The sequence below is a fragment of the Stegostoma tigrinum genome, chromosome 27 (genome assembly GCF_030684315.1).
Source record: "Stegostoma tigrinum isolate sSteTig4 chromosome 27, sSteTig4.hap1, whole genome shotgun sequence".
NCBI classification, from domain to species: domain Eukaryota; kingdom Metazoa; phylum Chordata; class Chondrichthyes; order Orectolobiformes; family Stegostomatidae; genus Stegostoma; species Stegostoma tigrinum.
The window spans coordinates 33,381,339-33,407,791 of record NC_081380.1 but is presented as its reverse complement, the minus strand read 5'-3'; the positions used below and the strand labels follow the sequence as shown (position 1 = coordinate 33,407,791).

At 39.1% G+C, this 26,453-nt stretch overlaps 1 protein-coding gene across 1 annotated transcript in view; it reads right to left on the bottom strand.

The window, feature by feature from the left end:
• The window catches only part of LOC125464424 (nuclear pore membrane glycoprotein 210-like), a 142,374-nt gene that overhangs the window by 100,863 nt on the left and 15,058 nt on the right, over positions 1 to 26,453 (bottom strand). The window contains exons 6-13 of the mRNA XM_059655315.1: positions 24,823 to 24,955; positions 19,634 to 19,789; positions 18,149 to 18,217; positions 15,876 to 15,982; positions 11,318 to 11,458; positions 10,226 to 10,348; positions 8,813 to 8,968; positions 3,458 to 3,656 (exon numbers count right to left, since the gene is read on the bottom strand). Coding sequence (XP_059511298.1) covers positions 3,458 to 3,656; positions 8,813 to 8,968; positions 10,226 to 10,348; positions 11,318 to 11,458; positions 15,876 to 15,982; positions 18,149 to 18,217; positions 19,634 to 19,789; positions 24,823 to 24,955 — 1,084 coding nt within the window. The remainder of the gene's footprint in view (positions 1 to 3,457; positions 3,657 to 8,812; positions 8,969 to 10,225; positions 10,349 to 11,317; positions 11,459 to 15,875; positions 15,983 to 18,148; positions 18,218 to 19,633; positions 19,790 to 24,822; positions 24,956 to 26,453) is intronic.

Genomic DNA, 26,453 nt, shown 5'->3' with positions numbered 1-26,453 from the left:
GATGATCCATCTCGGACTCTGCCAGTGGTCTATCAATCTTCAGGCAATTTGATTCACTCCACACGATATCAAGAAACAGTTGGAGGTACTGGATACTGCAAAGCCTATCGGGCCTGACCATATTTTGGCAATAGTATTAATGAGTTATGTTCCAGAGCTTGCTGCTTCTCTAGCCAAGCTGTTCCAGTACAGTTACTACACCAGCATCTACCTGACAATGTGGGAAATTGCCCTTATTTGTATCCTATAGACAAAAAACAGGACAAATTCAACCGACCAATTACCACCCCATCAGTCTACTCTTGATCATCAGTAAAGTGATGGAAGGAGTCATCAACAGGGCTATCATATAGCACCTGTTTCGCAATAAACTACTCAGTGATGCCCTGTTTGGATCCTGCCAGGGCCACTCACCTCCCAACCACGTCAGACTTAGTTCAAGCATGGACAAAAGAGCTGAATTCCAGAGGTGAGGTGGAAGTGACAGCCCGTGACATCAAGGCCACATCTGACTGAGTGTGGCATCAAGCAGCCCTGGCAAAAGTGGAATCAATATGTATCGGAGGCAAACTCTCCATGGTTGGAATCATTCCTGGCACACAGGACGATGGTTGCAGTCTGTGGAGGCCAGTCATCTCAGCTCCAGGACATCTCAGCAGGATTTCCTCAGGAGTAGTGTCCTCAACCCAACCGTTTTCAACTACTTCATCAATGACCTTCCCTCCATCATAAAGTCAGATATGGGGATGTTCCCCGACAATTACACAATATTCCATTTGCGACTCCTCAGATACTGAAGAAGTCTACATTCAAATGCAACAAAATCTGGAAAGCATCCAGACTTGGGTTGACAAGTGGCGAGTAATATTTGCACCGCGCAAATGCCAGGCAACGATAATCTCCATTAAGAGACAATCTAACCATTGCTCCATGACATTCAATGATCTTACCAGCAGTGAATCCCCCCACTTTCAACACCCTGGGAGTTAGTAAAGATGAGAAACTCAACTGGACCCACTACATAAACACAGTGACCACGAGGGCATACTGTGACAAGTAACTCACCTCCAGACGGTCCAAAGCCTGTCCATCAACTATAAGGCACAGGTTAGAAGTGTGAATGAATACTCCTCACCTACCTGAATAGGTACAGCTCCAACAATCCTTAAGAAGCTGGATGCCATCCAAGACAAAGTAGTCAATGACTGGTACCATGTCCACAAACATCCAATCCCTGCACAACCAATGTTCAATAGCTGCAATTTGTACTATTTACAAGATACAATGCAAAAATTCACCAAAGATCTTTAGGTAGCACCTTCTGAACCCGTGACCACTTCCACCTAGAAGGACAAGGGCAGCAGATACATGGGAACACCACTACCTGCAAGTTCCCCTCCAAGACATTCACCATCCTAATTTGGAATCATATCACCATTCCTCCAACCTGTCTCTGCCTCCCTAACCGGTTCTTCCTCTCACCCATCCCTTCCTCCCACTCCAAGCCGCACCCCCCGCTACCTACTAACCTCATCCCACCTCCTTGACCTGTCCGTCTTCCCTGGACTGACCTATCCCCTCCCTACCTCCCCACCTACACTCTCTCCACCTATCTTCTTTACTCTCCATCTTCGGTCCGCCTCCCCCTCTCTCCCTATTTATTCCAGTTCCCTCCCCCCATCCCCCTCTCTGATGAAGGGTCTAGGCCTGAAACGTCAGCTTTTGTGCTCCTGAGATGCTGCTTGGCCTGCTGTGTTCGTCCAGCCTCACATTTTATTACCATTCCTCTACTGTTGCTGGGTCAAAATCCTGGAATTCCCTCCCTAAGGGCATTGTGGGTCAACCTACAGCACATAGACATAGTGGTTCAAAAAGGCAGCTCAAAGGAAACTAGAAACAAGCAATTAATGCTGGCCAGCCAGTGCACCCACGTCTTACAATGGAATAAAACAAAACAAAATTAATAGGGTAGATGGATAAAGTTACTAGCTTTGATGGTGAAAGATCAGACAAGAGGGCACAATTCTTAAATTAGAGCCACGTGATGTAGGGGTAATATCAAGAAGCACTTTATTAAACAAAGGGATGTAGAAATTGGGAAAGCTTTCCCCTAAAAAAAATTGAGATTGAGTTAATTAATTGAGTTAATTTTAAAATGGAGAGTAGATGCTAAGGGGTATGGAACCAAGAAAGATAAGTGGAGTTAAGATACAAATCAGCAAGAATGTAACCGAATGATGGAGGTGGTTTGAGAGGCAGCGTGTCTAATTCTGTTCCTATTCCTATACAGAGCCTATACATGAATATGGGTTACTACTTTATTCATCTTGAATGGAGTAAAACAAAAGAACCCAGCAAAACCGTGTCCTCTGTCCAACTGATGTTTTCTTTCCACAGAGCAAGGATAAGAATACTATAAAATCAAAACACTACAGTAACTGGAAATCTGAAACAAAAATGTATTGGAACTCCTTGGTTTCAAAGAGTTGACACACTAAACGCTAAACTTAGTTAGCTTAGTTTCTCTCTCCAAAGATGCTGAATTTCTCTAGCGCTTTGTTTTTACACAAGAATGTCATTCTTTACAAATATAATATTTGACCGAAACAAGTCTGTGCTGCAATCCACCTAATTAAATGGCTTAGTGTCAAGCAATACAAAGTTGTAATGTTGTGATAGCTCTCAGTTCCAAAATAATATTAATTTGTTTCAGGCGTAGAGGTTACTGGATGTCACATAACTGATATACAAATCTGATATCTTTTATCATAAAAGCTTCCATTTTACACATTCTGGTAGACAAATCTACAAAGTGCCAGTATTGTGATGGGTACAGACTGAGACTTGAGTATCAGGGCACCTACACTTGCGTGTTCCTAAAGAATTTGTCTTAATCATACCAAGTGTTGAGCACAATGATAACACCAACTGAAACACCAGCAAACATTAATGAAGCAAAGTACAGGAGAAAAAAAATGCAAGAATTACAAAAAAGTGCAGACTATCCACAAAAATGCATTTGGCCAATTATTTTAGAATACAAAAATAAGCAATTTTAACAGGAATTTAATTCTCAGTCTACTTTTAGGCAGTCTGCTTTACCCAGAATAATTCAGTTCTTCTAATTTAGTTCTTACTAACTTAATGTTGAAAAAATATGTACTCCAAGCAGAACCTTACCTGATGACAAGAAATTCAGTTTGTGGCAAAATGAAATTGAATATTCCATGGTAATAACATTCACATTTGATTGTAGTTGGTCCTATTCTCAAATCAAACATGTCAAAATTTTCATGCATTTTTCATTTCAAACATTTTCAAAGCTGCACTAATGAGGCTCTGTACAATTAGAAGAGCCTTGAATAATGATTTAATGTTTAATTGTTTGACTGATAAACCTAAAATATCCAATTTATTATTATGAAACAAAAAAGAAAATAATGTCTTTCTACTGTACCTTGAGTGACTCTGAATACTCCTTGCTTATCCATCTCTACTGCCAAGTTCATTAATGTGCAGTTATTCACTGGAACTGTTTCCAATGCATCTGTATCCAAGAGCCCATAAACCATGATAGGTAGTTCGAGGGTCTGACCAACCTCAATTTCTACACGGGATTGGACAAACTCTATACTGACTGGCCTCAGCACGTTGACCTAAGGTTCATTGAAAATATTGATTTAAATCTATAAGACAAACTATGGTATATATTCATACATTTGAACTGTATGCGGGAAACTTTACATGGTCTATCCTGAGGCATGCTATTAATTTAGCTAGAATGGAGCTTAGCTGCTTTTTCTAATAGGCATGAGCTCAACATATCAAAAATTCCAACGTTTACTGTGCCTAGATAGTCAAGTGCAACACTCAAACCTGGAAAAGGAGATAGTGTGCTTGGCAATGTGGTACAATGATAACAACCTCTCTCTCAATGTTGGCCAAACTAAAGAACTGATCATTGACTTTAGAAGGAAAGGTGGAGAATGCGCCCCCAGCTATATCAATGGAATGAAGGTTGAGAGGGCTGAGGGTGTCAAGTTCCTTGCAGTGATGATAGCTAACAGACTATTCTGGTCTTCTCAAGTAGATGCAACGGTCAAGAAGGCATAACAAAGCCTATTCTTCATCCAGGAGCTCATGAAATTTGGTGTGTCCATAAGGCCCTCATCAACCTTTTACAGATAAACCATAGACTGTCCTGGGACACAACAGCCTGATATGGCAACTGCTTTGCCTGGCCCGTGAGGAACCACAGAAGATTGTGTGCATAGCCCAGACCATCATGGAAGCCAACCTCCCCTCCATGGACTCCTTTTACGTGTCACATTGCTGCAGAAAGGCTGCCAACATCATCAAAAACTCATCCCACCCTGGTAATGCTCTCCTACAACCTATTCTGTCAGGCAGAAGATATGGAAGCTTGAACACACGCAACAGCAGGTTCAAGAACAGCTTCTTTCCTGCCATAATTAGGCTGATTAATGGACTTTCTAATTTCAAATAATGCTGATCTTGTTAATGTTGATCTCATCTAGTGCACGTCCCTGTGCGGTGTAACCTGTATGCCTTACTTTGTCCGAGTTTTTTTCCACCGTATCATCTGTATGTCCTTGCTTACTATGAACTGCCTGTACTGCTTGCAAACAAAGCTTTTTACTGTACTTAGGTACACTGATAATAAATAAATCAAATCAAATCAAAGTTACCTCTATAGTTACTTTGTCCAAAACAGTGGTGCAAAATATAGCACTTCAGTCATTTATTATCAAAACTCCTCTACTTTTGGTTTCGAGACAAATTCTTCATAATTCTCTTTCTTGTAGCAATTGGAAGTACCACTTTCATTATCTCAATTAGCTACAATACCAGCTATAAAACAAATGGCTTGAATGTATACAATACTGCAAGGGGTTTCACGTATTGGCAGGGCTATGGAACAGTTAGGGGAGAGTTGCCATGTGAGTCTAGATCCAATGAAGCCTCAAGTCAAACATAGGCAAGGAATGTGGCTGCTGATTACCACATGCTGAACAATCCTTGGCCTATAATGCAGCAGTAATATCCCTATCTTTGAGTCAGGAAGCCCGTCTTTAAGTCTCATGTGTTCCAGAGGTGTTAATATCTCTAAGCAGATTGATTACAAAATAATATTTTTTGAGGATGGCAAGTATGTAGAATGTAATCAGGGTGGGTGATTTTAATGTCCATTACCAAGAGCAGCTCACAGTATGACTACTGACTGAGCTGGTCAGATCTTAAAGGATACAGATGCTAAACTGGGTCTGTGGAAGGTTGTCATCAGCAATCACTTGTTAACGCTTACAATGATCCATCTCGGAAATTTCATGTCACTGCTCATGGGTTCTGGATCCTTGTGTGGCTGACAAACCTGATCCTTGAAATGTATCTCCAGCCACACATTTGGCAGGCGTTTCCAGGAGATGGAAGTAGTCCTTGGCCTTGGGATTGTTGGTAATTTGGTTCCTTTTCTGTACATCCTCATGCTGGCAAGTGGCAGGGAGTGAAAGAACCAACAAAAGGAAAAACATATTTGAGCTCATCATCACCACTTTGCCAAATACAGATGGGGTAAGCCAGCACATCAGGGTAATAAGCAAGGCTGAAAGATTTACAAGTCTTCTACCAGACGTGCTGAGTGGATGATCCATCTCGGCCTTCTCCAGATGTCTCCAGCATCAATAAATTTGATTTATTCCCCGATATCAATAAACAAATGGAGATGATGGATTCTGAAAAGACCCTAACAATATTCTAGTAAAAGTACTGAAGATGTACATTTCAGAATTTGCCATACCCCAGCCAAGCTGTTTCAAAACAGCTACAACACTGGCATCTACCCGACAATGCAGAAAATTGCCTAGAGATGTCACGGACACAAAAATCAGCATTAACAGCACCATCTGTCAACAGTATTGTCTAGCACTATTACTTAGCAGTAACTTGCTTATGTCACAGTTTAGATTCCACTAGGGCCATTCAGATCCAGACCACAAATACAGCCTTGGCTTAAATGTGGACAAAAGAACTAAAATTCATAGGTGGGGAAGAGTAACTGCCCTTGACGTGAAGGCTATATTTGAAGTATGGCATCCAGATGCATCAGCAAAACTAGAGCCAGATGGGAATCAAGGGAAAAAAATACTCTACTGGTTGAAGTCAAATCTAATAATATAAAAGGAAGATGATAGTGGTTGTTGGAATTTAGTCACCTAGCCCCAGGACAACAGTGTAGGAGTTCCTCAGGACAAATGACCCAGACACAACTACTTCAGCTGCTTCAGCACTGGCATATCCTCCATCATAGGGTCAGAAGTGGGGATGTTATCTGATGACTGTACAATGCTTGGCACCATTCACAACTCCTCACTTACTAAAACAGTGCATGCTAAAATGCAGCAAAACTCGGACAATATCCATTTGACATGAAAAGTGAGATTCCCATCACACAAGTGTCAGGCAATGACCATCTTTAAATAGGAGAGAATCTTACCATTACCCATTGACATTAAATGGCATATCATCACTGTATCTCTTGTTATCAACATCCTGAAGGTTACGATTTTCCAGCAACGGAACTGGACTAGCTTTCCAAATACTATGACTACAACAGCACATCAGAGGCTGGGAATCTCTACAGCGTGTAACTCACCTCCTGATTTCACAAAAGCTTGTTCACATCCAGGCACAAGGCAACAGTGTGACAAAATACTCGCCATTTGCCTTGATTTCAGCTCCAACAACACTGAAGAAATCTGACATCATCCATGAGAAAGCAATCCGCTTGAGTGGCATCACATCCTGAAACAGTCACTCCCTCCACAACTGACACACAATGGTAGCTGTGTGAGTCATTTAAATATAGGACACTGCAGAAATTCACCAAGACGCCTTAGACAGCACCTTGCAAGCTCATGACCACTATTAACTAAAAAGGGCAAGGGGAGCAGGTACATGGGTGAACCCCACTTGCAAGTTCCCCTCCAAACCATTCACTATCCATTGATACCCTGGGTCAAAATCCTGGAACTCCATCTCTTACAACATGGTGGACTACAGCAGTTTAAGGAGGATGCTCACCCATCATCTTCTGAAGAGCAACTAGGGATGAGGAATAAATGCTGGCCTGGTCAGCATAGCTCACATTCCCTGAATGAATTTAAAAAGCTTCAGAAACCAAACTGACCTGTTCAACAGCAGACATCAGGAGTGCCTTAACATCATGAAAGCCCCAAATCAGTTCTGTTATTTGAGCTCAGTAAAATGCAGTAAATGCTGTAGCCCAGGGCTGCAAGCTTTAGTTTGTGAAGCTTTGAGAGGTGCTACCAGATAGTCCTGAAGAGGGGCTCACTTAAAGTTTGAATTCAAGACTGCAGTAACCTGATGCTATGCATGAACCTCATGCACAAGTTACAAGACCATCTGGCATGCGGTGTAATCAGATCCTCATGCGCCACAATTGCACTGCAGCTGTTACTTTTGAAATCTGCGCACTAGAAATAATCAAATTTGTTCTCTATAGCAGGCAAAGATGTATGCTTTTCCTCTGGTGAGCTGTGTTCCCTTCTCTTGCTTACATCTGTGATGTACCAATCTGTATTTACTCCTCCAAGTCACTATTGAAAGGTCAGGGGTATCAATTTCTGATCAGTCACTGGCAAGTTTAGGAGTGACTGATAGTCACAATGGATTCCTAATTGCAGATTCTTCCTCCTCCTCTAGTGCAAATCATCTGACACTTGGAGAAAGGGAGAGAGATCATTTTTGCAGCTGGATTCACCCTCTGCAACAATTCTGGCTTTCTCTCCGACAGGATATCCAAAGTAATCTCTTCAGCAAATAACAGCATGTGAAACAACTTCATTCTTCCTCCAATGCACACTGTCGTTATGCCCAGTTTATTCTGCACGAGGAAGGGGCCTATATTATTCAGCAAAGAAGAGTTCTCAACTTCTGCACTTGGGTACAATAGTTTAGCTGATGTGTGCAAAAGAAAAAGACAATATTTGAGAGAGTGGTGGTAGCTTTTGGAAGTATGAGGCTTATTAAAGGGTGTTGCCATGACCAGGTGAGAGGAATATAACTTGGGAGTGATCAACATTTTTCTTGCTGATATGATGAAGCCCTATGCTGGCAACGGCAGCAAAGCTGTGAATAGGAGTCTCATCGTAGCAAACTGGATAAAGTCAGAATCTTTCCTGGTTTATTTCCAGATACAAGGAGCTAAATTTCTGGAAAATGTGACCTCTTCCCTTGGCGGGACACTCTCCTTCCATCTGATACAAAGGAGGCATACTTTGATCTCAAGGATATTGCTATAGAATTCCAAAGCTCTCTCAATCATCAGTTTATGTCATCCATTACAGAACCAGCCTTCAGTTAATCCATACAATGAACACAGCATCTGTTTCATGAAAAAATCCAGTAAACTAGTATGCATACCAGGTTCTTCAAAGTGCCTACCCTTAGCACTGATGTGATGCCCTGCTACCAGCTAGACATGCTGACATTTCTTGCACCAGATACAAATAAGACACAAACCTTTCAGGGAATGATGTGCCCGTGTCTACTGCATGCTAAGAAACAAGAGAAAGGTAGAAAATAAATGAAAACAAAATAAAAGTTTTGTGTGAAGTTCAAAGAGAATAAGAGACCAGATTTTCCAAGTGGAATTACTCAACTATTTATATTTTTTATTTTAAATGGATTAACATCAGCATTAAAATAAGACAGCTTGAAAAATCTAAGCTTCAGTATTAAATAGTTAACGAGACCATGACTTACTACTTACTTGCATTGTGCCAAAGTGAATCGGATTTTCCACATCTCTAGCATGTATAATGCTGAAACCTCGGCTGTCACCTGTTGCTATTACACCTTTTACTGTCACCAGAGCTACACTTTCATTACCCGACGACCATGTAAAGTTGCCACTTCCACCTTTAACCTGTGCAATATAAAGGCATGCATAAGGCATTTTATAAAATCTATTTGTGCAGCCTATGCAGAAAGAACTGCTTTAAAAAAGGCAGGGATAATCCAACCTTGTGCTTCAAATGGGGTATTTCACCTGCCAAGAAGACACACCTTTTGGAAGTATATAGTGGAAATTGTGGCTAAATACATTTCATGAATTTTCTAGCAAACATCTATGACTGATCAAAAGTTAGCTTTGCACCACAAGATTATACATGGTAGTATGTTTCTAGGCAGACAGGTGTGTCCTTAGGTAGAATGCAATTTTTTTTTAAACTAAATGTCAAATTTCTTCTGTTTTTGAGGGAATAGAAACTGGCTTGGGCAAAAGAATCATATGATAGAGAGAGAGCCCATTTGGTCCAATTAAGTCAGAGCAAATTACTACAGATGTTGGAATCTGAACTGAAAACAAAAACTGCTGGAGATCACAGCAGGTCAGGCAGCGTCCATGGAGATGCTGCCTGACCTGCTGTGATCTCCCAGCATTTTTTGTTTTCAGTTTGATCCAATAAGTTTTTGCAGTTTTTTGAAACTGCTTTCCATTCAGTTGTAAAATAAAAATTGGATGCTGTAAATCAGGAAAAAAAACAGAAGTTGCTAGAAAAGCTCAAATCTGGCAGTATCGGTGAAGAAAAATCAGAGTTCATGCTTCAGGTTCATTTCAGCTGGACCTGAAACTTTAACTCTGATTCTTCAGTACAGATGCTGCCAGACCTGCTGAACTTTTCCAGCAACTTCTATTTTTGTTCCATTCAGTTGTATTCCCTTGCTGTTTGCTCACAGCCCTGCAAATTTACCTAAGCAGATATCCAATTTATTACCACTAAAAATAATGCTCATTTCCACCTATTTTGGTAATTAACTTCACTGTCTGTTCTCTTTGGTTATAAACTCATCTACACTATTGAAATCTTTCTAACTTTGAAACCATCTATAACATTCCTCAATCACTTTCTTTGCTCAGAGGAAAACAATACTTAAACCTTTGTCTAAATCCCTTATCTCTGGAATTTTTCGATTAGCCTCCTCTGCACATTCCCAGGCCCTTTTGTCAATTATTTCATGCTCTTCCTCACATTCTATTTTGAATCAGCTGATGGAACTGAATTACCTCTGCTTGTGCTTTTGATATAATGGAAATTGGGTTGTCTTTTCATGTAGATTATACAAGTTTCTGCAAAATAAGATGCATTTCACATAATATTTGAGTCACAGAAGGCAGTACCTGAATTAAGTGTCGATAACTTCGGGGCTTGGGATGCCAAGGGAATACAAGGATTTTAGGCTTCAGGACTATTGGTTCATAAATAATTACTTCTTGGTGGTTGATAATGGGAACAACCAAGTTCTATAACAAGATAACAACAATAATTAAAAAAGCAAAATGGGTTTATATTTTAAAGCTTTAATTTTGTTTTATATTTGTAAGCCAGCCAATCTTTGCATCAATAATTTTACAAATTAATTGCATTAATTGCTATGACAAAATAACATCATTTTTGAGCAAATATAGAATGACAAAAAGAATTTATTGTTGGAGCTGCCTACTGGAATCAAATGATTTCACTCCAGACAAAATTATCGCACAGAATAGAATTTACCCTTTCATCTATATATCTAAAATATTAGATATATAATAAATGTAACACATTTTACATGCATATACTATGTTAACGGTAAGATTCTTTTTGAGGTATCTTTGTTGTGCAATTTAATGCTGATTAAACATTTGAATGGACAACTTTCTCCTAAGCTTTCATAACTACTACTGGCATATGGACAGGAGTTACTGAGCAGAATAGGCACTGAATATTAAATAATTATATCTACCTGAACCCTATATTCTGATCGATATGCTAAAACCTTGAGTGCAGCAAAAAAACCCTGAAATTTTAAGAAGTCTGATGATTGCAGCTACTATGAAATGTAGGCTATATGATTCTGTGGCTGACTATCAGTTGCAAAAAATGAAGTGCAGCAGTCTGGATATGTTAAATATCCATTCCGAGTTACACAGGGATCTCAAAAATGGGTGAACTAAAAATTCTATTCCAGGAAATTCTGACTCACCAGTTCGTTTTGGGTAGCTGTTGAATCATGATGCTTATATACTAGCAAAACAAATTTTACACAAAAAATAAAACAAGTTTAAACAATCACGCGTATGAAATAAAACTGACTGGATTAAACACACTTGAAGGATTCTGCTACTGATTTACGATTACAATGATAAATTGCTCAAAGCAATTTTTAAACAGCAATGTGTCTTGTAATACGTTGCATACAGCATTCGTCAAATTACGTATCTTATCCATACCTCTCCTACTACTCCAAAGAGTGAAGCTTTAATTACTTCATGTCCAGCCGATAAAACATCAACATAATGATAAGTTCCATTAACAGATTTATTCAAGATTCTGAAGTATGATTCCGGAATGATAGTGGCAATATTTAAGTTCTGGAAAGAAAAACATAAGCATAAGTGATCATTTTCCACTATGCTTCCAAAAGCATACTTCCGCTCATAGATAATTTATTTTCACAATATTGTGCTTTTTCAAACAGTGAGATTAACATTGGATTGGTTAGTCAGTATGTCACCCAATTCTACTCGTGCAGCAATCTCATTCTTTCAAGTTGCAGATATTTACTACAAAACTACATTGTCACTTTGAATAGCGCAGAGGGCAGCCGTATTTCTGAACAAAATTTTGCATTTGTGCTAGTTCTCTTCATGATTTTCATTCCAGAAAATTCAATCATTTAGTATACAGTACTAGCAAACGTGATACCAGATTTTGATTAAATGTGCCAAAAATGTACACAAACATTTCAATCTGACCAAAATGTACGTTAAGATTATTGTTGATCAGAGATTACCACTGTATAAACATAGCTTTTTAAATTATGAATTATATTAAATTTGCAAGTAGTACCTTGCAGCTACATTCCTTGAAAGAAAGACTCACTGAAAACAATGCATTTTCAAAAATTGATGAATTATTTTGTCCTTTTTATCTTGATCAATGCAAGTGCTAAGGGGTGAATCTTGCATTTTTATACCTAAGGTTTTCTAGCCCAATCTTCTCACATTACTTGCTGTACCACCCCTCTGGTGAGCATCAATTTGCATCCTACCACACGCCATTCCTGGAACAACTCACCAGACATCATGGAATTGACTGGCATCCCTGGCCCAGGCACAATATTTAATAACCCATTGTTCACCCAGCCAAGTACTGTCAGTATTTGTGTGTGTGGATTGTTTTGTGTGGGGTGGGGGGGTGGGGTGGGGTCTGTGCTCCAGCTCACTTGGGTAATGCACAGTTGGAACTTTCCATTCCTTAGGACCAGCAGCAACAGATCACGCCAGTCTGGCCCAAGGTTGCCACCTGAGTAAAATACAGAACTGCTTGGAAGTATACGCAGAAAGATTAATCTCCAGTCTTCATTGCTCTAGGCTAAGGTCCACCACCTTCGCCCAAAGCCCACAATCTCTGTGCTACTATACCCACCTCCAAGCAAGCTTCATGCTCTACCATTCTCACTATTCCCTGCAATATCTTCCTCGTTCACTCTCCCCTAACCCAATCTGCAACACCACCAATCCTGCACGTTCTCTGCACTACCTACTCACTGGCTCAGTACACCTCTGCCAATGACTATCTCTTTCTGTAATATGTGTATCTCTCTCTCTATTACAGGAGGCATAAAATATGACAATTGAGAGGAAGAACTCAAGGTGAGTGGTGTACTTCTTGTTATCAGGTTTCTCATCACTTATGAGAGGATCCTGACTCTGACCACCCTGGGCCATCTGGTTAATAAGGTTGGTCAGAGTGTGCCTTAATTTAATGTGTTGCAAACTTCTAAATGAAGGCCTGCTGAGAACAATAACAAGCTCTTGCTTTTGTATCCGTGCTAAAAGGCAATGCAAGGCAGGGATACCATTTGCAGCTCGGTAAGATTGAAGTGAATGAGCACTATGACAACTACCAAAGAACTCATGAGTTGGGCTCACGTCACTGTTATTGAGCACAGAAACAGGCCCTTCATTCCAATCTGTCCATGCTGACCAGGTTTCCTAAACATTTCTTTTGCCCCATTTGCCTGCATTTGGTCCATATCTCTTTGAGCCTTTGCTATTTATGTACCTGCCTAATGTCTTTTGAATGTTGTAACTGTTCCCGCAGCTACCACTTCCTTCGGCAGTTCATTCCATAAACAAACCACCCTCAGTTTGAAAATGTTCCCCTTTAGGACCCCTTTAAATCTAGCCCCTTTCACCTTAATATTAGAGAGAGGTGCTGTCCTCTCTCTATTATTATCGCTGGGCTGTTAATCCAGAGACCCCAATAATGTTCTGGGGACACGGGTTTGAATCCCACCATGGTAGATGGTGCGATTAGAATTCAATCTTTAAAAATCTGGAATTAAGAGTTAAATGATGACCATGAATCCATTGCTGATTGTTGGAAAACTTCTTCTGGTGCATTAATGCCCTTCAGGGAAAGAGACTGCCATTCCTACCTGGTCTGGGCTACTTGTGAATCCAGAACGACAGCAATGTGGTTGCCCCTTAACAGCCCTCCAGGCAATTAGAGATCAGCAATAAATGCTGGTGTGATGCCCTCATCCCGTGAATGAATAAAAAAAAATTCTGACCTTTACTATTCACCTTATCTATGTCCCTCATGATTTTATAAATCTCTATAAGGTCTCCCCTCAACCGACTAGGCTCCAGGGAAAATAGTGCCAACCTGTCCTGCTTCTCTTTGTAAATCAAACCCTCAATTTCCAGTAAACTCCTTGTAAACAGGAACAAAAACAAAGTTGCTGGAAAAGCTCAGCAGGTCAGGCACAACTGTTCTGCGGAAAGGTCACCCGACTCGAAACATTAACTCTATTTCTTCCTTCACAAGTGCTGCCAGACCTACTGAGCTCTTCCAGAATATTGTTTATGTTGCTGAGTTACAGCATCCGCAGTTCTTTTGGTTTTTAAACTCCTTGTAAATCTTTTCTGCACACTTTTGAACCTAACCTAAATCAATCAATTAATCAATTGGGAGACAGATATTTTCATTCTCATATGTCAGAGAAAAATGCTTAAATGGTGACACAAAAAGTAAAAATAGTCCTCTTGGACACTGAACATAATTAGAAAGCTTTGAGTTATGAGGTTGATGACTTGCTCACTGAGCTGGCTTGTTCTCGTTCAGACTTTTCAACACCATGCTAGATGACATCATCAGTGGAGCCCCCGATGAAACTACAGATCTTTGCGAATGGCTTTCTCGGAGTCTCCACTGATGATGTCATCTAGCATGATGTCGAAACATCTGAACAAGTCAGCCCAGTGGGCAAATCAACAATCTCACCCACAACCTGAGCTACAGATCTTGGCCAAAACTTTAAGCTTTGATTTACTGCCAGCTCCATTCAAGAAGTACTACACTCAAGATTTTCAATGAATTGAATATGTTCATCGTGCATTATAAAGCTTTTCCTTTAAAAATTCATATATTTTCTCAGTGTCAATATTGGAATGTCCCATTTGAAAAATTCAAGTGTCAATTTCAAACAAATGAATCACTGTATAAAAGGATATATTTCATTTTAACTAACTTAAATGGTTGAGAATACAATCGGGAGTGGCCACTATACTCTAACTGACTGGATTCTATCTGCTAATTCTTCTCAACACTGTCAACAAAACTGGCAGTGATGGTTTAATGACTGGCAAAACTCTTCTGGTATTCAAAATTATTTCTGCAGATCACAGAAGAGCTTTGCTTACATATTTAATGGGGCAATACGGATTCAGACCTGGAGGAACAGATGGAAAAGCAGCAGGAGTAGTGGAGGTGTCTACTTAAACATGTTATTGCAGCTGTTTGCACAACAGCAGACGATGGACTGACTTTTGAGAGCAGAAAAGTTTGGTTCATCATACAATGGGTATTTTCTTGGCTTAATAGAACTCACTACTAACTTTGATTCATTTCTTACCAATCATATAGTACTCCAAAACACAGAAAGGCAAACAGGAGGCTGGAAGAACACAGCAAGCCAGGCAGCAGCTGGAGGAAAGGTGAAGTCAATGTTTCGGGTACTACCCTTCTTCAGGACTGCTGCATAAATATTTATTTTCAAGCATGTTTTTCACAAGACCAGAATCTTAAAGAACATAATTCAAGTCTTAGCTTCCATCAGGTCCGTGCCTTTCCAGTTCACAGAGTTATAATGTTGAATGACAATCTTCCATTAGTTTTCAGACAATTTTAGAATCAACTACCTATAGTAAGGGCCACTTGGCAACTTCTCCTAACCTCACACGGACAAATCTTCCAGGTTCTTTAGATTACAACAGGGTGTACCTATTTGGCCAGAGATCATCCTTCCTCTTGCAATCTGCTTGGTAACAGGTAGAGGACTTAATGCCTTTTCCCCACTGCTGACCACTTAAGTTACAGCCTTCTGTCCTTCTAAAGCACTGCTGCCCAAAGACTGAGAGATTCTAAACATGCCCACAGTTAATGGTGCTGCCTTAATTTCCTGGTGTGAAAATATATCACCTTGCTGTCATTAAGTCACAATTTGAATCCCCTGTCCCAGTGGCAACCAAGCTATCCAGGTCTGTCGTTAGACAGAATTTGAAGCATATCAAATGACCTCTTCACCATTCAATTTTGCCCTGAATTGAAGAGACAGTGCCAAAATTTATTCAACATATAAATCCTTTCATTCATAACACAAAATAAACATTCATAAGAAAACAAAAGCATGAATATCAGTGAATGATCGGCTAGGACTGATGGCTAACATCAGTCAAGAACAAAAATGTGCCAAAAAAAATTGGTTTTCTAATAACTTACATCAGATAAATAAACTTTATTACTGCTTTTGTCGTAAACTTCCACTCTAAATTCGTACATTCTTCCTACTTCCAAAACCCACCTTTCTCCAGGAAAGACGGAAAAACCTGAATGGATTAACAGGAAAAAGTTTAGAACAATCTTCATATGCCTAGCATGTACTTTGAATTTGAGTAGTTTTAAAATATTTTAAGAACTTTCAGAACGATAGTGAGCTTGTGATGACTTGGATGCGAATATAGGTGGAATGGTTAGTAAACTTGCAGATGACTGCAAAAGTGGAGGTGCAGTGAACAATGAGGAAGGTTACCTCAGAGCATAATGGGACTTTGATCAGGTGGGCCAAGGAGCGTCAGATGGAGTTTAATCTAGATAAGTGTGAGGTGCTACACTTTGGTAGGGAAAATCAGGGCAGGGCTTATACACTTAATGGTAAGGTCCTGGGGATTGTTGCCAAACAGACACTTTGGAGTGCAGGTTCACAGTTCATTGAAAATGGAGTCGCAGGTAGACAGGATAATTATCCGTCAGTGTATTGAATATAGGAGTTGGGAGGCCATGCTGCGGCTGTACAAGATATTAGTTAGACCACCTTTGGAATGCTGTGTTCAAATCTGGTCTCCCTGTTGTAGGAAAGATGTTGTGAAACTTGAAAGGGATATTGCCAAAGTTGGAGAGTTTCAACTGTAGGGAGAGGATGAATAGGCCATGGCTATTTTCCCTGGAGCATCAGAGGCTGAAGGGTGCCCTTAAAGTTGTTTATAAAATCATAAGCGATGTGGATAGGGTGAATAGTCAAAATCTTTTTCTCAGGGTAGGGAAGTCCAGAAGTAGAGGGCAGTGGCTCATGGTGAGAGGGGAAAGATTTTAAAGGGATCTAAGGGGCTTTTTCACACAGAGGGTGGTGCATGTATGGAGCGAACTGCCAGAGGAAGTGGTGGAGGCTGGTACAATTACAATATTAAATAGGCATGTGGATAGGTATACAAACAGGAAGGGTTTAAAGGGATATGGATAGAATGCTGGCAACTGAACTAGATTAATTTAGGATATCTGGTCAGCATTCATGAATTAAGCCAAAAGGGTGTGTCACTGTGCTGTACTTCTCTATGACTTGTGATCATCTAAGAGTTTTTACGATCAATAGGATATTCTTTAGCTTACTCAAGACCAATAATGGAAAACCCAAAGATCTCACTGGTTATTTTTAGATTTCATTGTGAAATAGGCAATCAATTAGATGAATACTTCTTAAAAGGCGTGTGTTTATTCAAATTAAATTTCATTAAATGGGCAATAACCAAAATCTACAAGTGAGCTGAAGCCATACAAATAAGGAGCATGATTTGGCCATTTGAACCCTTGGCCTTGCTCCACCATTTAATAAGATCATGGCTGATCTGAAAGCAATTTCAAATCCATATTTACAACTATTGCAAATAACCTAACACCCCCTCAAAGTACATTGCCAAAAGCTTTTAAGTACATTAGAATTTCTGTGTCCATGTCTTTACTTCATTTGAAGGTTCTCATATGTTAATCCAGCTGTTAAAACAGCAAAACAAAATTGTTTGTATGCTAAGAGTTGCAAAAATAATTTTAGTTAATGTTGTAAAGTTTACTGCGGAGTTAAGAAGTACGGGTCATCTTTAAATGATCTACCAATGGTAATAAAAGTGTTTCATCAGGACTATGGTACATGCCAGTCTGGACCAACAGCCTGGAAGGTAAGCAGCACAGGACTTCTTACTTATGTGTCTCCTAACTTTTCTAGGTTATTGGTACCGGAAGCTTAAGGTGCAGCATGCTTGGCTACTGGTTTTAAAATAAAATCAGTGCAGCTTCAAGTATTAAAGGATTATAGCCAGAAACTGTGTCAATGTTACACCTCCTTCTCTGCAAGTGTTTTTGAAAAACTTTTTAGATCTTCATTTTTTTCTATGTCTACCTTGTTTCAATATTTTGGAGGTTTCCTAGCATGATTACTAACGGTGTTTGGAAATTTGTCATTTGTGGATATGGAAGACAGTAAAAATCTGCTACTGTAGAATCAAGACACCAATGCAGTAAAGCCAAATATCAGCAGTACTCTCTAAAGGCACTTTCAGGACACATCTCTCCAAAAATTCTGATCTCCTTGACCCTACTGCAACAATAGGGCATTATAACAACAAAAACAATCTCCACTGAATTCTTTCTACCTAAGTTTCTTATCTTGCTTCACTGATTATCATGTCTGTATGACATACTAAGGAACTCTGTACAATACTAACCTAGAAAACCAGCCGTTACGACATATATTGTAGAATTGGGCAGCTGAGACAGTGCTTGCATATGAATATCTATAGTTTAGTTAAAGAGACTATAACTTCCTTCAATACTGACTACTGAATGCAAATACATATATAACAGATAGCAACTGTACCTTTTTAAAGAATGCCTATCAAGTGTGTGGTAATTTAATGTCATTCAGCAAATTATGGCACATAAACAAGTTAAATTTTGTTAGTAATCATAACCTAATATCCAACATCAAGGATTGATTATACAATCCCAATTGTACATTACTTGAGCTTGCCCCCGAGAAAGCAGACTTCTATCCAAATGGCAGTAATGTGAACACATTTAGATGGTGTCAATAGGTTCATCCCCGATAGGGACTGCCTCCCCTAAACCACCATTTCAAAGAGATTCTAATGTGATTTCAATGAACACATGAATTCCAGTATGTTGTGCAGAGCTACTTAATTTTGTTTTGGCACCTGTGTAGATTTCCAGTTTCCTTGGAGTTGGCCAGTCATTTTGAGATATTTTTAGTGCTTCAAACGTATTGTGGATTGACAATAGTATACTGCTAGCCTGAAGCACACATTACTGGTAATATTGTCACATAAGAAATAGGAGCAGGAGTAGGCCATTTGGCTTCTTTCACTGAGATAATAAATACAAATATGATTTTTAAGCAGGATCAGAAATTCTTATTTGTACAAGAATTTAATTGTTTGAAAGAAGTTCAAAAAAAAGAATCAAATAGAATTAAAACAAGACAACAGAAAAGTGATAGAATACCTTTAAAACATTTAAATCATCATTTTAGAATTACAGTACCCAGAAAAGTGATTATCGAAGTGTTCAAGTTTTCTCTGCATTTGGATTCCAGATACATAACCCTGAAAATAACTGTTAAACTCAAAATTACAAAGTTTCAAAATAACTGTTTTCTCTCTCATTTGCGAACCTACAGATCCTCTATTGAAACTAGCCTTTTTTAAGAGTTCTTTATTCACTACAGTATCAACAAATAAATCATAGACCAGGATGTTTGTCAGATCATTAATATTTGTGGGGGAAAAAAATTCTTCACTTCAAAGGCTTAGAATATTCTCTTAGGAAACCCTACGGATAGGATCATATTCATTTTGGTCAGGTTTTAACAATCATGCAACAACAACTTTCTCAGGCACCATTTTAGCAGAAATTCTTAAATTATTATAGATTCAATTACTCCTAAGGTATCACTTTCTGCCCTCAATTTGTTACATAACAGAGCCACTTAACAAAAAGCCACACCAACAAAATACATTTTACGATATTATGCTGAAGCCTTTTGATGAGTTGAAAGTGATGGTCTACAATTATAAGAATCTTTTTCATGTTAGTAATTTCCTGAAATGAACATGGTACACTTTTTAAAGTTGGAAATAAGTTTGCCTGGAAAACACAATGCAAAGGAAAGTAGGTTTATGGAAAAAGGATACTCTTATATGTAAGAACTAAACTAATCTGCCCCTCTTGGGCTGCTGTGACAATGCAGGTGTCAGAATCCAGTTCTGCGACCGTTGTGTCCACATCATAAGAGCCCATTTCACCACTTCTTAATTCCAATCTGTACTGTTCAGAGGGCATCTCAATTTCTGCAAGAATAAGAAAACAAGTGAAACATTTCAAATGTTACTAGGTGATGATATATTAGATGAAATGAGTGATGTGTACTATGTTTTAATGCTCCAAGTTGTACAAACAAAGTATGATTTCAGCAGTGTCATAAATCAGTGAATATTCAGTTCAGATGGATCTGTTAACGTCCAGAAGAATTTTATATTAAGTGATTGCGTAAAATTGCAATACCGTGTATACTCGAGTAAAAGACAATCTCAAGTAAATGTCAACCCCCTATTTTTGGCCAAAAAAATCTGGAATTTTCCAATGTATCGTGTAAAAGGTGACCCTAATTATTTACAAATAATAGATCAACATTTGTTGACAGCCTCCAGTCCGCTGGCCATCCCGCTCCACTCGGGCCTCCAGGCTGCCGGCTGTCCTTGTAAGTGTTTTCTGGACCCTTTCAAGTTTCACAACATCCTTCCTATAGCAGGGTGACCACAGTTGCACACAGTATAACAATGTCCTGTACAGCCACAACATGGCCTCCCAACTCCTATACTTAATGCACTGTTTAATAAAGCCAAGCAAACTAAATACTTTCTTCACTGTCCTATCCACCTGCGACTCCACTTTCAAGGAACTATGAACCTGCGCTTCAAGGACTCCTTGTTCAGCAACACTCCCCAGTACCTTACCATTAAGTGTAAAGTTGTGCCCTGGCTTGCCTTTCCAAAATGCAGCACCTCACATTTATCGAAATTAAACTCCATCTACCACTCTGTTGACAGTAATTCTGGAAGATGTCTGACCACATTGCCCAAGTCTGTTAGGTATTGCTTTGTGTTCTCAGATGCCCCTTTCGACAAAATTCGTTCAACGCACAAAAATTAAAATGCTCACAACATTTAAAGGATATGCATGGATTTAGACAAATAATTTGTAACAATATTCGTGGCTTGGTTTCCCTTTAGAATGGGAATCCCCAAGGTTTCTCCACCATTGGATTTATGCCTCATTCTCTATTTATTGGTTACTGTTGTACTTACATTACTTTCTCTGTGCGTAAAGCTTTATTTTCCTTTAGGTTATTGATGTCATCTTTCAAAATTTAAGGTGGGGTCCCTGGAAGTCTCAATACCCGCAGGGAGTCACAATCAGTGTCAATATTGAAAACAGATAAGTGCTGGCGTCACATTAAGTAAATGAATTGTTTGGGTAGAGATGTGGGTAGAGATGTCGAGAACAAAGTAATTCATTTCAAACTGTATAAGGTAAACTATCCAAAATTTAATTACATAGAACATTACAGCACAGTACAGGCCCTTCGTCCCTCGATGTTGTGCCGACCTGTCATACCGATCTCAAGCCCATCTAACCTACACTATTCCATGTACGTCCATATGCTTGTCCAATGACGACTTAAATGTACCTAAAGTTGGAGAATCTACTACCATTGCAGGCAAAGCGTTCCATTCCCTTACTACTCTGAGTAAAGAAACTACCTCTGACATCTGTCCTATATCTTTCACCCCTCAATTTAAAGCTATGCCCCCTCATGCACGCCGTCACCATCCTAGGAAAAAGGCTCTCCCTATCCACCCTATCTAACCCTCTGATTATTTTATATGTTTCAATTAAGTCACCTCTCAACCTTCTTCTCTCTAATGAAAACAGCCTCAAGTCCCTCAGCCTTTCCTCCTAAGACCTTCCCTCCATACCAGGCAACATCCTAATAAATCTCCTCTGCACCCTTTCCAAAGCTTCCACATCCTTCTTATAATGCGGTGACCAGAACTGTACACAATACTCCAAGTGCGGCCGCACCAGAGTTTTGTACAGCTTCACCATAAACTCTTGGTTCCGAAACTCGATCCCTCTATTAATAAAAGCTAAAACACTGTATGCCTTTTTAACAGCCCTGTCAACCTGGGTGGCAACTTTCAAGGATCTGTGTACATAGACACCGAGATTTCTCTGCTCATCTACACTACTAAGAATCTTACCATTAGCCCTGTACTTTGCCTTCCGGTTACTCCTACCAAAGTGCATCACCTCACACTTGTCTGCATTAAAGTCCATTTGCCACCTCTCAGCCCACCTCTGCAGCTTATCTATGTCTCTCTGCAACCTACAGCATGCTTCGTCACTATCTACAACTCCACTGACCTTAGTGTCGTCTGCAAATTTACTAACCCATCCTTCTACGCCCTCATCCAGGTCATTTATAAAAATGACAAACAGCAGTGGACCGAACACTGACCCTTGCGGTACACCACTAGTAACTGCTCTCCAGGATGAACATTTCCCATCAACCACCACCCTCTGTCTTCTTTCAGCAAGCCAATTTCCGATCCAAACTGCTATATCTCCCACAATTCCATTCCTCCGCATTTTGTACAATAGCCTATTGTGCGGAACCTTATCGAACGCCTTGCTGAAATCCATATACACCACATCAACCGGTTTACTCTCATCTACCTGTTTGGTCACCTTCTCAAAGAACTCAATAAGGTTTGTGAGGCTCAACCTTCCCTTCACAAAACCGTGCTGACTATCCCTAATCAAGTTATTCTTTTCTAGATGATTATAAATCTTATCCCTTATAACCTTTTCCAACACTTTACCAACAACTGAGGTAAGGCTCACTGGTCTATAATTACCAGGGTTGTCTCTACTCCCCTTCTTGAACAGGGGAACCACATTTGCTATCCTCCAGTCATCTGGCACTATTCCTGTAGACAATGACGAGTTAAAGATCAATGCCAAAGGCTCGGCAATCTCTTTCCTGGTTTCCCAGAGGATCCAAGCATAAATCCCATCCGGCCCAGGGGACTTATCTATCTTCACCTTCTGTAGGATTTCTAATACCTCTTCCTTGTGAACCTCAATCCCACCTAGTCTAGTAGCCTGTATCTCAGTATTCTCCTCGACAACATTGTCATTTTCTAGAGTGAATACTGTTGAAAAATATTCACTTAGCGCTTCCCCTATCTCATCTGACTCCACACACAACTTACCACTACTATCCTTGATTGGGCCTAATCTTACTTTCGTCATTCTTTTATTCCTTAAATACCTATAGAAAGCCTTAGAGTTTACCCTGATCCTATCCACCAACAACTTCTCATGTCTCCTCCTGGCTCTTCTGTAACATTTAGCATAAACTGTGTCTTCTCTTTTACCAGCTCTTTTATCTCAATTTTTTGTTTCAAACAAGGTTCTGTCCTGTCTCAGAGAACTTCCTTTTTCAGTTCTGTCCCAGCTTCAGTTCCTGGCTTTGGAGGTTCTTTGCCCCTCCCTGCCACCATTTACCTTGTGATTGAAGGCAACGTTGCTCTCTGCAAATTCAGAAACTAGGTTGGGGATCCAGGGAGCAGTCTGGTAAATCTTCGTTGAACACAGCCAGAACATCCTTCTTCAGATGAAACAAAAATTACACACAGTACTCTAGGTGTGGTTTCACCAAAGCGCTATGTCATTGCGTCACAAAATCCAAGCTCCTGTCCTTGAATCCTGTCGCTATGAAAGCCAACAGATTATTTGCCTGTTTCACTGCCATCTGCACACACTTACTTTCAGTGACTGCTAAATGAGGACTCTCAAGTCATACTGCACCTCTCGTTCCAAAGTTATCATTCAGATAATAACCTGCCTTCCTGTGTTCATTTCCAAAACAGATATCCTCACCTTTATCCATTATATTTCATCTGCCATGCAATTGCCTACTCACTCAATCTGTCCAAATCACACTGATATATCTGTGCAAACACCTCAGAACTCACTCTCTTCCCTAGCTTTGTGTTGTCTTCAAACTTGGAGATATTACTTAGTTCCCTAATCTAAATCATGAATATATATTTTGAATTGCTGGGGTCAGAGCACTGATCCCTGCAATACACCCATTGTCACTCCCTGTCTCTTGGAAAAGATCCATTTATTCCTACTGTTTGTTCCCAGTCTTCCAGATGTGATGTGATAAACTATATCTGGAATAATCATTGACAGAAGTATGATATTTTCAGCTACAGATTTGGGATGATTAAACTGCAGACATTTTGATACCAATATTTTCTCATATACTTGAAGAACAAGGACTAAAGACAGGGTAAATCAACATTCCTGTGGGAAAAGACTTTGTGTGACATGTAACGTATTTATAAAACTGTTTAAAATTTTGTTCCATATTGTGCACAGAGAAAATCTGCTTCCACAATTTGAAAATTTTTAAATTGCATTTAGAGCAAGTGCATAAGTGTTTTAGTCATAGTATTTTCACACATTCTTTTTAGAAAAAAATCAAATAAATATAACACTTACCAGATCTGGCAGGCCAACATTGTACTACCTGCCTTGTTCCAAATGCTAAAAATTGTTTAGATACCCTTTTCACCAGACAACTGGGAATTCTAATCATTTATTGGTTCTACACAATTTGTTTAACTGCATGTAATTTAACTGTGTATGCCATTTTCAATAAGCATGTGCAGTCCTCTGCATTTTTTGCACTTTGAAAAATACCTGAATAGCCCAAATCTTCTGATTGTTTTGTCTTGGTTATTTTACGTGTTATTAGATCCACTACCAGGACTTCAGATTACATGAAATCTAGACAGCCAGGTGACACCTTTATGCTGCAATCCTCTGCTTTTCATTAGGATGGAAAATAATTTATTTAAATTTGCTGTTCCATCAAAATGGAAACAAATTCAACTGCAGTAACATCTGGTTCAATGTCTAATTTCACTGCTAAATGTAGATGAAAATGCATTAAATCTATAAATACTACTTCAGCGGCTCAGCTGTAGGCATACATATTTAATGCCAGAAAACATTCTAAAGCATCTTTATGCCCAACAACAGGTTAATAAAAGTTGATTACACTGAAAAAATGTTTTCATGTTCAGTCATATCTTATGTCCATATTGACTCCCAAGCAAAATATTAAAAGTAAATAGCCTGTCAGAATTCTGGTATTTATAACTCTGTTGATCTGTGAAGTAAAACAGACATAGCAATTTCCTCTTCTGGCAGTATTTCCACTTAGTGTTTAGTTGAAAGTTACCTGTCATTTTTCCATTAACAATTTTGGCAACTTTGTAGCGAATAAAAGAGCCTATCAACAAATAAATATCATGGGCTGGACTCAAGATAATGTTTTCCAAAATAGTGACACGTATTGATGCAGCAGGAACATTCTGGAAGAAAGAATCACAAGTCAGAATTAACTGAACGTGGTTATGAATGCACATGCATGAAAAAAGGAAGTTACCATAGTATTCCTCTGCACTCCAAGTTACCCCCATTTTTGCGATCACTCATCTTCTTATCCAGTTTGTTAGCAGGTGCATAAGATATGAAACTATTAAACAAGTTATATTCCCATTATGCAGGAATATCGAAATTCTGACAAGTACTTTCTCATGGCAGCACAGATTGCATCAAAAATTTTGTGAACATTGAGGATCAAACTATCTCCCAACAGTAAGATACAATGTAATGATGATCCAACGCAGTGGCTTCTTTTTTAAAATATCACCCCACTTACACACTGTGAATGCAGAACAATAAACTGCATATTGGTTGTCAGTCTGCTAGGATGTCTTACTACTAATTCAATGGATACTGTAGCACAAAGACAGTGGGCATTTTACTCAAGAATGATAAATCAAATGATAGATTTTGAAAATCACTATCTGAGAATACAGCCACAAAATATGCTTACAGTCAAAGGATTTTAATAAATCATAGTAATTAGGTCATAAACTAACAACTAAGATGGTACACATATTGTTATTTTAGTTTTCCAGACATACGCACCAATGTAATTCCAATAGCAAACACCAAAATATTTTAGACACAAAATCAGTCCATAGTAATGGCCACATGTAGATAAGCTAGTATGCAAGTGAAATTAAGGATGAATAAGTGCTGACCTAACACGATGCTCATATTCTATGACGGAGTAAACTTAAAATTTCAACAGAGTGGGCTAAATAACTAAAAAAAGGTGACAGCATTGTTAGATTGCCACAATTATATTCATTCAAACTTCTTTAAAAAAGATACATTTTGATAGAAATAATTGACAATGAGAATGCCATTTGAAAATCCAATTAAAAAGACATCCAAGTGGAAGGTGGACCATGTAAAGTTTCATTCTCTGACCACCTCCTTATTTGTTGCTGTGTTATTTAGGAAGTGACACTTTTATTTCAGAGATCTTTATAAATACATTCTCACTTGCCTCTATTCACTTGATGAATCTGGGGTCAGTTAGCTCAGTTGGATGGCTAGCTGATTCGTATCATAGAGTTACACCAACATAAGCCGAGATTGCCATCAAAGGTTCTCCTTCTCAATCCCTCCCCTTACCTGAGACATTGTGGCTGTCAGGTTAAACTGTCACCAGTTGTTGGTAGTACCTCTCCCTCTAATGAGAGAGCAGCCAATGGTGCGGTAGGGCTGTATTTCGAACTCTCACGTTTTTCAAGAAAGTATACTTAAATACAAATGTGCTGTTATACTATTCCACTCTGCTGCCAAGAATTTAAGATTAATTATGGTAACATTTCAATTCTTAAAAGCAAAATGAACAACTTACATTTATATATTCTTCAATTATAGAAAAATATCCAATCAGTAAAACACTGAACCAATAAAACATGAGGAAAGTTGGACAAAACTGGACGAAAG